Source organism: Dipodomys merriami, unplaced genomic scaffold (assembly GCF_024711535.1).
Source record: "Dipodomys merriami isolate MVZ:Mamm:240054 unplaced genomic scaffold, mDipMer1.0.p SCAF_915, whole genome shotgun sequence".
NCBI classification, from domain to species: Eukaryota; Metazoa; Chordata; class Mammalia; order Rodentia; family Heteromyidae; genus Dipodomys; species Dipodomys merriami.
Genome location: NW_027206530.1, coordinates 118,901 through 133,082, shown reverse-complemented (window position 1 = coordinate 133,082; position 14,182 = coordinate 118,901). Strand labels below are relative to the sequence as shown.

Here is a 14,182-nt window from a genome sequence, read left to right as displayed (position 1 = left end):
CTCAGACCATCTGAGCAACAATCTCCTCCTCTGTAAAAACAGGAATAGTAATGTCCAATCCCTTAAAAATATCAGAAGGGACCAAGTAAAATTAGATACGAAAAGCATTCATCACAGGGTCTGTGGAAAACACTGACCAAAAACAGTGCCTATCCTTCCCCAACCCCCCAAAAATCTTCTCATCAGAGGAGCTAATCTCTTGGCCTAGGCTGAAAATTAACACTGCTAGCCTGAGCACTCCTGACATTTCAGGAAGATGCTTGGCCATCAAATGGAGCTTAACCACTCCCACCAGCTGGCATCTATGTCTCACACAGGTGCGCCTCTCACACGGATACCTGCCGCTGTGTCTTGCCATTACACGGTACAGCTACTGGAGGGAATAGTTCATGATTGTTAAGAACTTGTAAAATCCCCTTACCCTGTGCAAATTTTCAAAATACTGGGAAAATAGCCATGAGACACAGAGTATACAGCAGCATTTAAATTGGCAATAGAGTAGAAACAGATGTCTGAGTATGGAGGAATAACATTATTTTTAGAAGCCTAAACACAACAGGGTGGGTGGGCAAGTTTCAACATTTACTGGTCAAGACAATGTTAATATCAAGTTTTGCAAACCACAAAAAAGCTCTCCACTTTCCCTGAATATAATGTGGTTTATAGAAAAGTGTGATCCAGTACACCGTCATTTTCCCAAAAGTCTATCCCAAGGAGAGGCCAAAGCCTCTACTCCAGCGTACAGAGAACTAGGTATGTTGCATGAGGGGGTTTGTCACTACTCTGGAAATGTTTTCAAAAGAGAAACATTTAAGTTCAGGACATCAGAGCTTTGTTACAGTGTTTGTGTGTGTGTGTGTGTGTATGTTGGAATAAGAATCTTAGTTTTAACAATTTGGGGATCAAATTATATTACTCTAGTAAAGTGCTTAGCAATAAGCCACCATTAACAATAAGTACAAGGGTGACTGTGACTCCAAACTGCAACCAAGAACATGGCTGCCTCTTTTAGGAGGGAGCCTTGGGCTTCCCAGGAATCCCAGCTCCATTCAGAGGCCCTGCAAACCCTTTCTATGTGATAAGAATATCCAGAAGAGATCCATCTTTGCAGAAAGCTAAGAATGAATGTTTACTCTCTTCACTTCTCATTTCTTCACTTCCCAGAAGATCCTTGCATGAATAATGGGAGCTGGCCACTAAGTCAGGCTGTCTTTTTTCTTAAAATTTAGCCTGTTTTTAGTGGGTCGATGTGGAAGGGCAAAGTTCAGAGGTAAGTATTTCCTTGTGCTCATCAGGCAAATTCAGGGAAGGATTTTAGAAACCAGCAAGAACAACGCTAAAGGTTGAGATAGAAAAAGGAAAAAGAGGACAGTAAATCTCAATTTTTCTTTATTATCGACAAGGACAATAATGTGTACCTTATAAAAATTAAATCTGATAGTCATACAATATAGTTCGTGGCATACTTAAAGGAAGGTACTTATAATAACTACATCTTGCTGGTTTAATACCAGCCACAGGAGCAGAGCCTACGGGTGAGTTCTCAGTTGTCTGATTCATGGATCATTGCAAGAGCTTTCTCCAAGTATGTCTAACTTGGACAGAACAAACCACACTCCTGAAACAGAGGGGAGAATTTTATCTTGAGGGAACACCAGCAATCCACATAACACAAGGCATATCTGAGGCAGAAGAGTTTAAGGTGTATTCCAGACTCCATCACTCAATGGCTAGGTGACCTAGAGCAAGACATTTTTGAGCCCATGTCTCTTCAATTTTTACATAAGGACTTGAAACAATTTTTCAAGATTTGCCCAATCTGTTTAATGAGAAAACATATTACAAAATGCTAGTAAGTGTTTGTATAAAATGCTTCATTAGTGGAACATTAGTTCTGTCACATAGCCATTAGTGACTATACTGAAGTATAAGTGTCATCCCTTATACTAAGAGACTTAGCCCACAAAATCTGGAAGGGACTACTGTGACCAACCAGTGTGTTCTCCCAGGCCACACTTTACCAGCCACTGGGAAATCCATCATGGCACAAAACGTTTTGTGCCACAGCTCTGCCCTCCTGCATCTGCTAACTGTGTAACATTTCTTCAGCCTGATGAAATGGTTATGATAAGCAGCGTCACACCACAGACTACTGAGTACATACTGCTGACTGCAACAGTAGTCATGAGGATTTAACAGCCTTCCTTCTGTGTAATTAAATCTTCAACTTGATGAAGTTCTTCTATCATTTCTGTTTATTAACAGCCCCCTTCTCAAAACAAAAAGGGTGACTTGATAAAACCACCCAAGGAAATTGAGTACTTCATAATAGCTGCCCCTCAACACTCATTAAAGAACAGCAAGAAGGGCTGGGAAGGTGGCTCAGCAGTAGAATGCTTGCCTTGCATGCATGAGGACCTGGGTTCGATTCTTCAGCACCACATACAAATAAAAAGCCAGAAGTGGCACTGTGGCAAGTGGTACAGTGCTTGCCTTGAGCTGAAGAGCTGAGGGACAGCACCCAGGCCCAGAGTTCAGCCCCACAACTAACAAAAACAAAACAAAACAAACCCCAGCATGTCCTATCTGAGAGTTGAGCAATGACTTAGTAGCGGTATCTAGAGACAGCTCGTCTCCCTGAAATACACACACACACACACATTCAGACTACAGCTAACATTATGTCTCACTTTTTTTTTGGTTGGTCGTGGGGCCTGAACTCTGGGCCTGGGTGCTGTCCCTCAGCAATTCAGCTCAAGGCTAGCGCTCTACCACTTGAGCCACAGCACCACTTCCAGCCTTTTCTGCTTATGTGGTGCTGAGGAATCAAACCTGGGGCCTTGTGCATGTGGGGTGAGCACTCTACCACGGAGCCACCTTCCCAGCCCCAACTTCTGTCTTTTTCTGTTTATGTGGTACTGAGGAATCGAACCCAGGGCCTCATGCATGCAAGGCAAGCGCTCTACCACTGAGCCACCTTCACAGCCCCAATTCTAAGTTCTAAACTAACAGTGGGTCAGTTAATTCCTAAAGGTTATGATTTGTCTGGCATATTATTTAATTCTATCTAAAAGGTTATGTTAAGGTCGTTTTAGAGAGCATAATATGCAAGAGACTGTCTCTTAAAATAGTAATATTCCAGCAACATTTAGATTTACCATTAATGGGGTGGAGCCATTAGTTCACATCTGTCTGAAAAGGGCGCAGAGGGACAGTATTCCAAAAAAATGCATGTTTTCCCACTAATGATTTCTGGCATGGTAAATCTTATCACGTTTGGGAAGCTCAATGTAACTTTATGGGAGATACAGCACTGCCCTAATGCCCTAATGGAGGCTAAACTTTTCCTCCAAGGAGGATAGACTGAAGAAGCCCAGAGCAGCCAGGAACATAGGTGAAAACATTCACAAGAAATGCCTGTGCACGTCTCTCCTGGTTCAAGGAAAGGAGTTAAATAATAGAACACATGAACACCAGCAAACATCTCTAGTGCATCTCAAGTTTATCGAGTTTTTCTAGTCTGGAGAAGTTACACAGAAATCCAAAACGGTCTACAGTCATAAGTTACTCTGCTTAAAATAACTTCTGAGCTGTTTTGGTAACTTTGCAGAAGCATTTCAGATGGTTTTGCCTGGGACAGGAGGGGCAGAGCTTGAACTCCGAATCTGGGTGCTGTCCCTTAGCTTTTCTGCTCAAGGCTGGCATTCTACCATTGGAGCCAGAGCTCCATATCTGGCTTTCTGCTGATTAAGTTGAGGTTGGGAGTCTCAGGGACCTTCATCCTGCTTGGTCTGGCTTCAAACCGCAATCCTCAGATCTTGGACTCCTAAAGAGCTAGTATAAGCCACAGGTACCTGAGCAGCTTTTGCTTTTAAAAAAATCTGAAGAATAGATGCAGGTTACACATTAAGACATTATTCTACAAGGTAAACAACTACACATATGACTATTTTCATGAGTTTAGAACAACAAAACACGATAAGGCAATATAAAAAGGTGAGAAGAAGACCCAAAGAGCCCATAAAACAGATAAATCATAAAGTTACCTCTATATCCTGGATAATCTTTGGGTATAAAGATCTATAAAATGAATTAGGAGGGCCATCTGTGGGTCTGTTTTTAAACAGATACTGATCCCTGGCAAAGAAAAACAAATGTTGTATTTTAGACACAAAACAGAGAATGTTACTTAAGCATGGTACTAACAAAGATTTCTTCTATCTTTCATGTCTGTAGGCTTAGATTGAGCTTTAACAGTTCAAAACCAGGATTTGTTATTCTTTTGTTTTTCCTGCAGTGCTACCGGTGGATCTCCTTGTTCATGCCAGGTCAGTGCTGTACCACTGGGCCATGTACCTCAGTCAAAAGCAGGGCTTCTGAAAATTAAATTTCCATCTTAGAGAAAGTTTAATTCAATTCATAACTCTGTCATTTTGCTTGCCTTTTGTTTTCTGAGAACCGGGACACACAATGATCTAGGCGTTCATTTTGGAGAGCTTAGTAAGTGTTAATATAGCTTTGTGAAAAATATAACTTAGGCCAAGACCTCAACCTTGCTCTTCCCAACTCCCTGTGTCCTGGTCTGTAGCTCTCTTTCTCTGTGCTAACCGAGCCATTTAGCACATGTCAGAAATGGAAATTCTAGCATCCCCTAGTTCCTGGCAATTCATCCTCCCAAGCTATCAAATTTGCATCAAGCTGGCTATACGACAAAGAAACTTGTTGGGAAGGACTAAGCAGAGTACTTACCACCCTCTTCTTTCAGACAGCCCTTTCCACAGAGGATCGGTGCGTACCATCCTTTCAATCAGCTTCTTCCACAGCATTCCTTCTGAGATCACACGCTGCCACTCCTTGCACACCAGCTCAGCTGCACACAGGGACCGGGCATCCAGGTAGGAAAGAATGTTTTCTGCTATATGATCTAAGCCTTGCTCTACAAAAGAGAAAAAGGAATGGGCAGGGAGATGGAAATATACCAGCCTTCATCTCCTTTAAGGTAACAGAAAGGAAGAAATCCTGACCCAGATGAAATACTTCATATGAAAAGATCCGTAAGTATATGAGATGTTCAAGTTCACAAACATATCTGCATCACTTTGGTTGTTTTTTGTTAGGACAACTGTTTCCTGGTGTAAAAGCTAAGCCTGGACAGTTACTTATTTATCAGATATTAGGATTAAAAAACATCTTTTTTACAAAGCCCGTAAGGGGCAATGGCTCCCCAAACTGTACAGATGAGTGCAGAGAGGCAGAGTACTCAAAGCTCTGCTAAGGGGTGAAGCAGGACTGGAACTCAGGATTTCTTACAAAACTCGTGTTTATTGCCGTCACTCACTGTCTCTCTCAACAAATCACAATCCTTGAGTCCCTTCTCCCAGGCAAGAAGGAGAAACAACCCAGATTTAGTTTGGAAAGTGCTATGACAAACTAAGAGCTGAAGTCAATTGTACTTCAATGTGCTTTTGTCAATCATTATATCTCCCTGTTGTGGTTAGCACTTTTTGTTCCCAAACATATGGTAAAAAGCCTTAAAAGCAATCGCAACATGTCTACAAATTACTTGAGAGCCTGTCATTTACAGTGGAGAGGAGCGGACTACAGGAGTCACTGCTCCTACCTGTCAGCTCCTTCCTGGGTCCCCGGGTAAAGAAAGCAAGCTCTTCCCCAGGCCTATTTCTCTATAGCGTTAAATAAGCACACGGAACACATAGAAAATCCCAACTTCCTGTCCCAAACTCACAGACTAGTTCTTACTAGTTTATGACATGTAACATCCCGTAGTCTTGATTTTCTACAAAATGGTAACAAACTTGTGAATAGATTTTGAAGACAATAGAGAAGTCTACAAAGTTAATGCCTGTTCTCTTTAACAAGCTTAGTGGTAAAGACCAGTGAATTATTAAATTTGTAGCCCATTTCTTTAGGGGTACAGCCTAGGCCTTATTTGAAAAATACAGCATGAAACAATGAGTAAAACCAGGCATGGAGATGCCCACCTGTACTACAAACACTCAGAAGGCAAGAGGATCTCCACTTTGAGGCCAGCAAATAAAGCAAAGCAATAAAAAAGAGGCTTTACAAACTATGATATTGTTACTCTGTTGATTAGCCTGGACTAGAGCAAATCCTCCAGCTTTGAACCTGCTATCTTCGGGACACACAGTCAAAGACAGAACGCCCCTTTTCTCTTTGTGGGAGAAACCACTGTCGACTCCCCCTTCCCTCTGTTCTCTTCCCCTTGCAAAACTGCGCGTGACCCTCCCTACCCATCCCTCACCCGGGGGACCACCAGGTAAGTGGACCAGGTCAGTGGTCACTGTACACCTGCTGGTCAGCGGGGAGCCCCCTCCCCGGCTCTGAGGTCACTTCCTCCCCTTCCCTAAAAACCTCACTCCACCATTCGTCAGGCTGCTGCACCAGTGCTGGTGCAGCCCAGCCAGCCGGCTCTCCCAGTAATCTCTTTTCTCCTAACTGGGGTATCGGTCTCCTTCCAGCAACCCTTTCCGTCATCTCCTAGCAGACTTCCCAAGTGGCAAAAAGCCCATCAGCATCTGTTAAAACTATTCCTGGAAGTGGCACTGCAGCTCACGTGGTAGAGCGCTAGCTTTGAGCACCAAGAGGCTCAGGGGCAGCGCCCAGGCCAAGTTCAAGCCCCAGGACCGGGAAAACAAACAGACAAACAAAAACCACCAAAAAAACCATCTCCCCTAATTCTGTCGCCGGTTAGGAGCTGATACATGTAGCATTATCTCCTTACTAGAAGGTACCTTCAAAGCAATACCTGACCTACCCATCTAGAAATTTTGAAGAGTGGACTTTCGAGGTCAGATCTACGTAATGGGCAAAGGTCGGCAAGTCTTTCCCCCAACTGTGGAACCACATTAAATGGGCCAGAACCAAGGACAGCACCTGTGAAGTTCTCCATTTCCCACCAGGCTGGTCTCCAGGCCTTCACTATTCTTACTCAGGGTTCTGATCTCCAGTTTCAATTGTCCCCTACACTGGCCCAGCCCTCAGCGTTCTAGCCAGTCCTCAGGGTCACTCAGACAAACACATACAAGTGACCTCCGCATGGTTGTCCTGTGGCCCTTGGAGGAATGACTACACGTGCAATCTGTTATTTATATGTTGGCTCCAGCCTCTATAATCTATGTTCACTACAGAAAAATGATAACCTATCTAAGAAAAAAAAGGTTAAGTCTTTAAATCTCATTTCTAAGAGGTAACAGCTTTTAACATTCTATATAGATATGTCTAGGTTTATGGGCCCCACAAAAATCTTTTCAGGTGCTAATTTACTGCTGAAATTAGGAACAGTGCTAGAGGGGTTGGAGGTGTGACTCAGAAGAGTGCCAGCCAAAGAGCAAAAGCATCCCATACCAAGTAAAGTCCTGGTCTTGGATCCAAGAGAAAAAGAATCATGCTAGAAAGTCAGTATCGAACGTAACAGTTAATCTCCCTAAGCACCCCGTCTTCAGCGGTGCTCAGCAACCACCTCTGGGTACTCTTCCGTAAGGCTAACAAGCTGCACCCGGACACGTGCGCCCAGAGCGCTGCGCTGGTTTCTATGTCTTCTCAGTGTTCTGCAGTTCCATCGTTCTGTCACTATCTTGGTAAATCATGTTTTCAGGCCTGCTTGTTCACAGTATTCCTAAACATATTCAAATCTTGATTACAATGTTTCTTTCACTCCTTATTTGAGGCCATTAGTCTTAGAAAGGAAAAGAAGACCTGGCACGAGGTTTCTTTCTATTGCCACTATGCTCTCTAATCGAAGCACACCAGCACTTCAATGTGTATAGTGAGCCTCTCTCCAAGCAATACCCCGAGTGCTTTGTTCTCGACTCTCTCGGATCGTTCTAAACGTGCGGGGCACTAGACCCTGGCCATCAGTCTTCTGGATGGTATTCTCAAAGACTCGGCATCCTTTTGTGACTCTCCATGGCCATGTGCCCCTTTCTTTCATTGTCCATCACCAAGCAAAGCCCAGGGATAATCACATATGCCCCAATCACTGTGGCTAACACATTCAGCACACCACCAAATTCACAGCACCTCAGCTATGATAAGCTGAGGCTGTATTTATCCTGACTATAATTTCATCATACCAAAATCATACTCAAATTATTTTTTAAAAGAGTCTAGCCACAGGATAACAAATTCAGCTCATGTTTGAATTTCCTCTGTGATTGCTTCTATACATATTAGAATACAATCACTTGCCACCATTTATTATGTCCACATTACTCACTCTTCCTAGTTATATATACACTGCTAATCACTTCCCTTCTTGAATCCTCTGCTCTCTGAGATAAAATAACAAGACAAGAATACAAAGGGAGTTGCTCTTTCTGGTCTCAGTGGCTGGCTGCAAGGCCCATGGCTTGTATGTGAACTGGGAAGCCAGCATGCAAACCTTCCACATGACAAAAGAAGTTAGTGTGAGACCACTAGCCAAGGTAAAGCATGTGTGGCTGTATCTGAGTCCTCTGGGATGACTGGTGTTCAAACAGACAGCAACAAAAACAGGTTCCCCAGATCTCTTGCCCTCCTGAACAAACCTCTGGTTAATGAGGCCCAGTGAAGAAATCCCTTTTCGTCCTCTCTGACCTCCCCTTTACAGAATGCTCACAACTATCAGTAAGTTTCTGAACAAGTAAACACCATCTCAGTGACATCCACAGAGGCTAGACTGATCTCCTTCGGTTCTGACTGTAAATTCACTTCATCCTTAGAGGAGGCAGTGTTTTTCAGTTGTATTAGATATCAAGTAAGATAACCTGACTCAAGGCTTGGTTTTGTCATGATCTACATGACCTTAAGCAAATCCATTTTCCTTTCTAGATCTGACTTTCATAACATAAAAATGATATTAAATGCTTCAAATGGACTATTCTGTATCATCTACAAAATACCTCTCTAAGACAGAAACTCTCAATGTTCTTAGACAAAAAGAGCCTGGTACGTAGCAGGTAGTCCTAACTGTCAGCCTTCCTTCTCTGCTTCCTTTCCCCCAAATCTGCTTAGCTGATACCAGTGGTCAAGGGGTCTAAATAACAATCTTCACCTATGTGGAACATGTAATAGAAAAATGCACATCTTACATCTCTTCTAGCAAAAACCTAAGTCCTAGCCTTGGTATAAGACCCATAGCCTCCAAAACGCTTGGAGAAGAGTAGGAATCACACACTCTGTATCTGGGGACCTCAGGCTAGTCACTCCTGGGCCATGCACATTCTGGAACTTTCTGGTTTCCCAGACCACTCAGAACATAGAAGTTGCTAAATGAAGCAGTCCATTTGCTTGAGCTAAAAAAGCACTCTGCGGTGTTAAGAGCTCAGCATTTCCCTCAGAGTCTACGTCTGGCTCTCATTACCCTATCAGGTTGCACCCCTCACCCCCGCCCCGGCCCCCACGTCTCCTACCACCTCTCCTGAGGACACGCTCCAGCCTCAGGAAAAGGAGGCCACAGTGCTGCAGACACTGCCCTGTGCTCATTACAGGCACCACGTCAAAGTCTGGAAATTCCAAATCACAAACAAAATTAAAAGGCACACATTTCAAAGCTAAATACGTACATAAACTAACAAAATCAAACTCAAATGTGTGATGTCATTTCAATGGCCTTGACTAGAGCCAGGCGGACACAACTGCTTAGGATCATGCAAGTACAGAAACTCCCATTCTTTTGGAGAAGTATCTCAAAGAGCAGCTAGCTACAAAGAAACTTCCTTTCCCACTCGGCAGTCCCAGAGCTAATAAAATCAGAAGTTAGAAACCTTTTAACAAAACAATGCAACTACAGAAAGCAAGTTTGTCCACAGGCACCTATCACTTGGAATTAGCCAACAAGCATTCAGACAGAAATGAAGTGAAAAGTCCCATGTCTTTTCCTACTAAGTATCCAGGAAACCAAACAGCTCTACAGTATCAGCTCCGAAATTAAAACATCTAACAATTACCTCTGGAGAAGCATCTCTGGGGTTTAGTGGGTTTTGTTCTGTTTTTAAACGGATATCCTCAGAGTACCACTGGATGACAGGTATGTTATGTAACTGTCTGATCTTGAGGATATGCTCTTTCTCTCTGTCCTACTGGGATCTCTGCACCCAGCCTATAGCCTGAGCTATGCTCTGTCTTTCCCCCATCTCTCAAGACCTTTGATCTAGTTCCCCGTAGTCCATAGTGGTTTTCCAGCCTTACTTGAGGGTAAGATAAGTAATAAACCATGGCCAGGGAGCCAAGGGTTTCAAAATTCTCTCACCAAACTGATCATCAATGCTCATCATAGTTTTTGAAGTGCAGCCTATCTCTATATTTCAAATGGAATAAAATTGCTCTTTAACAACAGTTCTTACAACCTAGCCAACAGAAATTGACACTGCAGACTAAACATTTACCATGATTTTTAGAAAAGCCTATTCATAATTATCACTTTTTCCACTGAACCAAAAGGAGCCAGAAACCACAAACATTTTCCATTTCTCCTATACTGACAGGTACAATATTCATACTAAACAGTAAAAATGCCAAAAGTATAGATGATTTTTATAGAACTAATGTCTTCACAATCAAGTGTTTAAAGTGATTGTCGATTTTAACAAAGTAACAAGTCAAACTTGCTGGGTGCCAGTCCACACACCATGCAATCCTAGCTGCTCAGGAGGCTGAGATCTGAGGATAGGGGTTCAAAACCAGCCCAGGGCAGGAAAATCTGTGAGATTCTTATCCCCAATTAATCACTAAAAACAAAACAAAGTCAAACTCAAGACCTCCTACACAAAGTTAAACATTAAGATAGTATAATCACCAGAAAGTTGCTCATATGTTACTAAATCCAAGTGTGTACATACATACACACGAGCCTGTTTTTCCCACAATGCTGGTAAGGCAGGGTTGGTATTAAAGAACTACAGCCAGGTTTAAGCCAAGTCTACTAGACACTAACACAATCAACTTGGCCAGCTTGTCTCCAGCTATTAGATTCATGAGTATGAAATATTCTGACATATGTATGTATGTTCAGATCAAATCCTGTTAAAACAAATAGCATTTTAACAAAAATATTTCCATGTCCCAGCCAACAGTCCATTCATTTCACGTAACATTCAATACCACAAAATTCCCCATTAATAGAGATATGGACAATACCTTAAAACTCGCTGTAATGAAAATGGAATTTTACGCAATTATACTAGCTGTATTTATATACATAACACATGTGCCTCTGTCCTGCCTCTTCTCCAAAGCAGGGATTGCTTGAAATTAAACTCTGTAACTCAAGAGAACCGCCACAGTGCCACCTTGTGGCTATTCTGTAAATATAAGGGCGTTTCCTGTTAGCCATTTGGGAAGTTAATTAAAGGCAAGCAAATAAAATCCTGCCAGCAGAAAACAAACAATAAATTGATGTGCTTGAGAAAATAAAGGCAAGACTTCATTTAGTTAAAATTGCACTTATAAATCTGGATGCCAGTGGCTCACATCTGTAGTCCTAGCTACTCAGGATGCTGAGATTTGAGGACTGCAGGTTGAAGTTTGAAGCCAGACAGTGCAGGAAAAGCCCACAAGGGAGCCTTTGCACTAATTTTTAAACCAATGCCTCCTACCATCTAAACAATAACCAGAATGCATAACACAACCGCTTTATCTGGTTTCTAATCTTCAGCTTTCTAATCTATACAAGGAAAAAGAGGACTGAAGGCTAAGATTCCTGTCAGAAGTTCATTACTATAATTCTAGAAAGAAATGGTTCATATTTTGCTTTTCTGAAGATACTAATATGAGACATGGACAAGTCATGAAACATTTCAACATGAAAAGTATCAGAAGAGTCGAGCTTCCTTGGCTAGTTCTAGAATACCTTCTGCGCTCCCTTCCCAGGAAACAAGCATAAAACTTTTGGAAGAAGGCTTAGGATCAGGGCTGGGACTGTAGCTCAGCTGGTGGAGTTTGAAATCAGAAGCTAGCCTGCTCATTTGCAAGCTAGTTCTCAGACCTGAGCCTGATTCTGGGCCCCATGTGCTGTGAAGTACTGACAGCAGGGCATCACAGTCAGGGGAGCACTTGCAGCCTGACAGGACAGCAGGCTGTGGAAATGCAACAGTGCAGTTCACCCCAAGCTGCGTTTGGACCTATCCTGGATGACAGAAGTAACCAGCAATCCCACTGGCAATGCTAGAGCAAAGTGTTATGGCCAGCATTCTCTCTCTGAGTGAAATCTTCACACCTTACATGGGTTAGTGTTAAGAGAAAAGAGTGAGTGGTCAGAAAGTCAAGCATTGTATAACTAGGAAGCTGGGAAGGTGGCTCAGTGGTAGAGCACTTGCCTTGAGCTGAAGAGCTGAGGGACAGCGCCCAGGCCCAGAGTTCAGGCCCCATGACCGGACCCCCCCCCTCAAAAAAAAAAAAAAAAAGAATTGTGTAACTACTTTGTAGGGCACTCTAAGGTGGGAACATGTCACTCTATGTTTGTCTAAGCCCATAACTTAGAGCATCTAGAAAAACCCTCAAGTAGTGTGAACCTGTGGGATGGTGACGTGTCAGGGTAGGTCTGTGGACTGGAACAGGTGCACAGCTCTGTGGCAGGCACTAACAGGAGGGCAGGTGATGCAGAAGGGAGAAGGGTGGAAGACAGAGGACACAGTCTTCTCAGTAATTCTCATTTAAATTTGCCCTAAACCTAAAACTGCTCCTAAAAAAGAGGAAAGTCTCTTTTTAGAAAAGTCAAAGTTGTGTATCATACACATGTCCTGCCTCCGTATGTGTAAGGGAGAGTGTCTATGTGAGAGGGAATGCAGAAATGAGGTTCAAAGCTGTAATAAGGGGGTGGGAGGGCGCGGGGCGGGGGGAGAGGGGAGGGCAGGGTGGTAAGAGGAAACAAAGGAGGAGGCGACAATGCTTGATAAGAAATTTACTCAATACCTTGCTCATGTAATTGTAACCCCTCTGTATGGTATTTTCACAATTTAAAAAACCTTACTAATAAAAAAAAATGCTGTAATAAAATTGGGCTCTGGTGGCTCACACCTGTAATCCTAACTACTCAGGAGGCTGAGATCTGAGGATCACGGTTTAAAGCCAGCAAAAGAGGCAATAAAGACATGTTACTAATTTTCTTTGTTCCTTTCCTTTTCCCCAAGAATCACTTCAGAAACATCCTAAACTCTGGGACATTTAACAAGCATACAAACTGAAAGAAAAACAGTTCTTTTATTTTTAAAATTACATATACAGCAGAGTGCTGGGGACTCACGCCTGTAACCCTAGCTAATCAGGATGTGGAGATATGAGGATCAAGGTTTGAAGCCAGCCCAAGCAAGAAAGTCTTTGAGACTTATTTCCAATAAACCATTAAAACAACAACAACAAAAACAAACAAACCTGGAAGTAGAGCTGTGGCTCAAGTGGCGAGCACTAGCCTTGAGCAAGAGTTCAGGGACAGCACCCAGGCCCTGAGTTCAAGCCCCAGGATCAGCACAAAAAACAAACAACATCTATATAATGTATAATATATACATATTATTATATATATATAACACATGAAGGCAAAGTGAACACGGCATATAGGTTATATCAAAATGTAAAAGTATCATTTCTTTTAAAAAGCAATTAAAAAAACTAAATGAATAGAAGGGAGTAATAACCAATGGCACATGACAAAGAATTAGAATTTAATTTACCAATACAGCGGATGGCTCCAACAATGGTTCACATAGTCCTCACTCACTCCCTTCAGAAACATGCCCTCACCCCACCAGACCCCGAGGCTAGGCATCTCTCCACTGCCCAGCTGCTGTCAGTACAGTTACCTGGTAACGCTGTAATGAAGTCCCGCTGCAACATGGGTTTCAGGTAAGAGTTAATATGTCCATGCTGATAATGACACATTCGTGAAATAAGATGCTCCACAAACTCCACTTGATCTGATTCAGACCACTGGTCAAAATATTTAATACACAAGTCCTTTTCTTTCTGGTAGTTTCCTTCTGATGGCCTCTTTCTGGAGACGATCACAGATGATGTTCCATTGCTTATCTATTTTAGAAAATAACAAATGGATAGTTTGACAAAAGAAAGAGATCTAATTGGTATTTCTTTAGAAATGCTTTATACCCTTAAGTAATCTTAAGAAAGCAATTTTACTTGAAAGTCAAAGACTTCTTTATTAGTTGATGCA

The 14,182-nt window shown here is 42.5% G+C and overlaps 1 protein-coding gene across 7 annotated transcripts in view; it reads right to left on the bottom strand.

The window, feature by feature from the left end:
• Window positions 1-14,182, bottom strand: part of LOC138821426 (F-box/WD repeat-containing protein 11-like) — a 99,683-nt gene that overhangs the window by 27,679 nt on the left and 57,822 nt on the right. For all 7 annotated transcript variants that reach the window (XM_070013633.1, XM_070013630.1, XM_070013632.1 and 4 more), the window contains 3 exons: window positions 13,815-14,040; window positions 4,750-4,936; window positions 4,047-4,137 (listed from right to left, as the gene is read on the bottom strand). In XM_070013633.1, coding sequence (XP_069869734.1) covers window positions 4,047-4,137; window positions 4,750-4,936; window positions 13,815-14,040 — 504 coding nt within the window. The remainder of the gene's footprint in view (window positions 1-4,046; window positions 4,138-4,749; window positions 4,937-13,814; window positions 14,041-14,182) is intronic.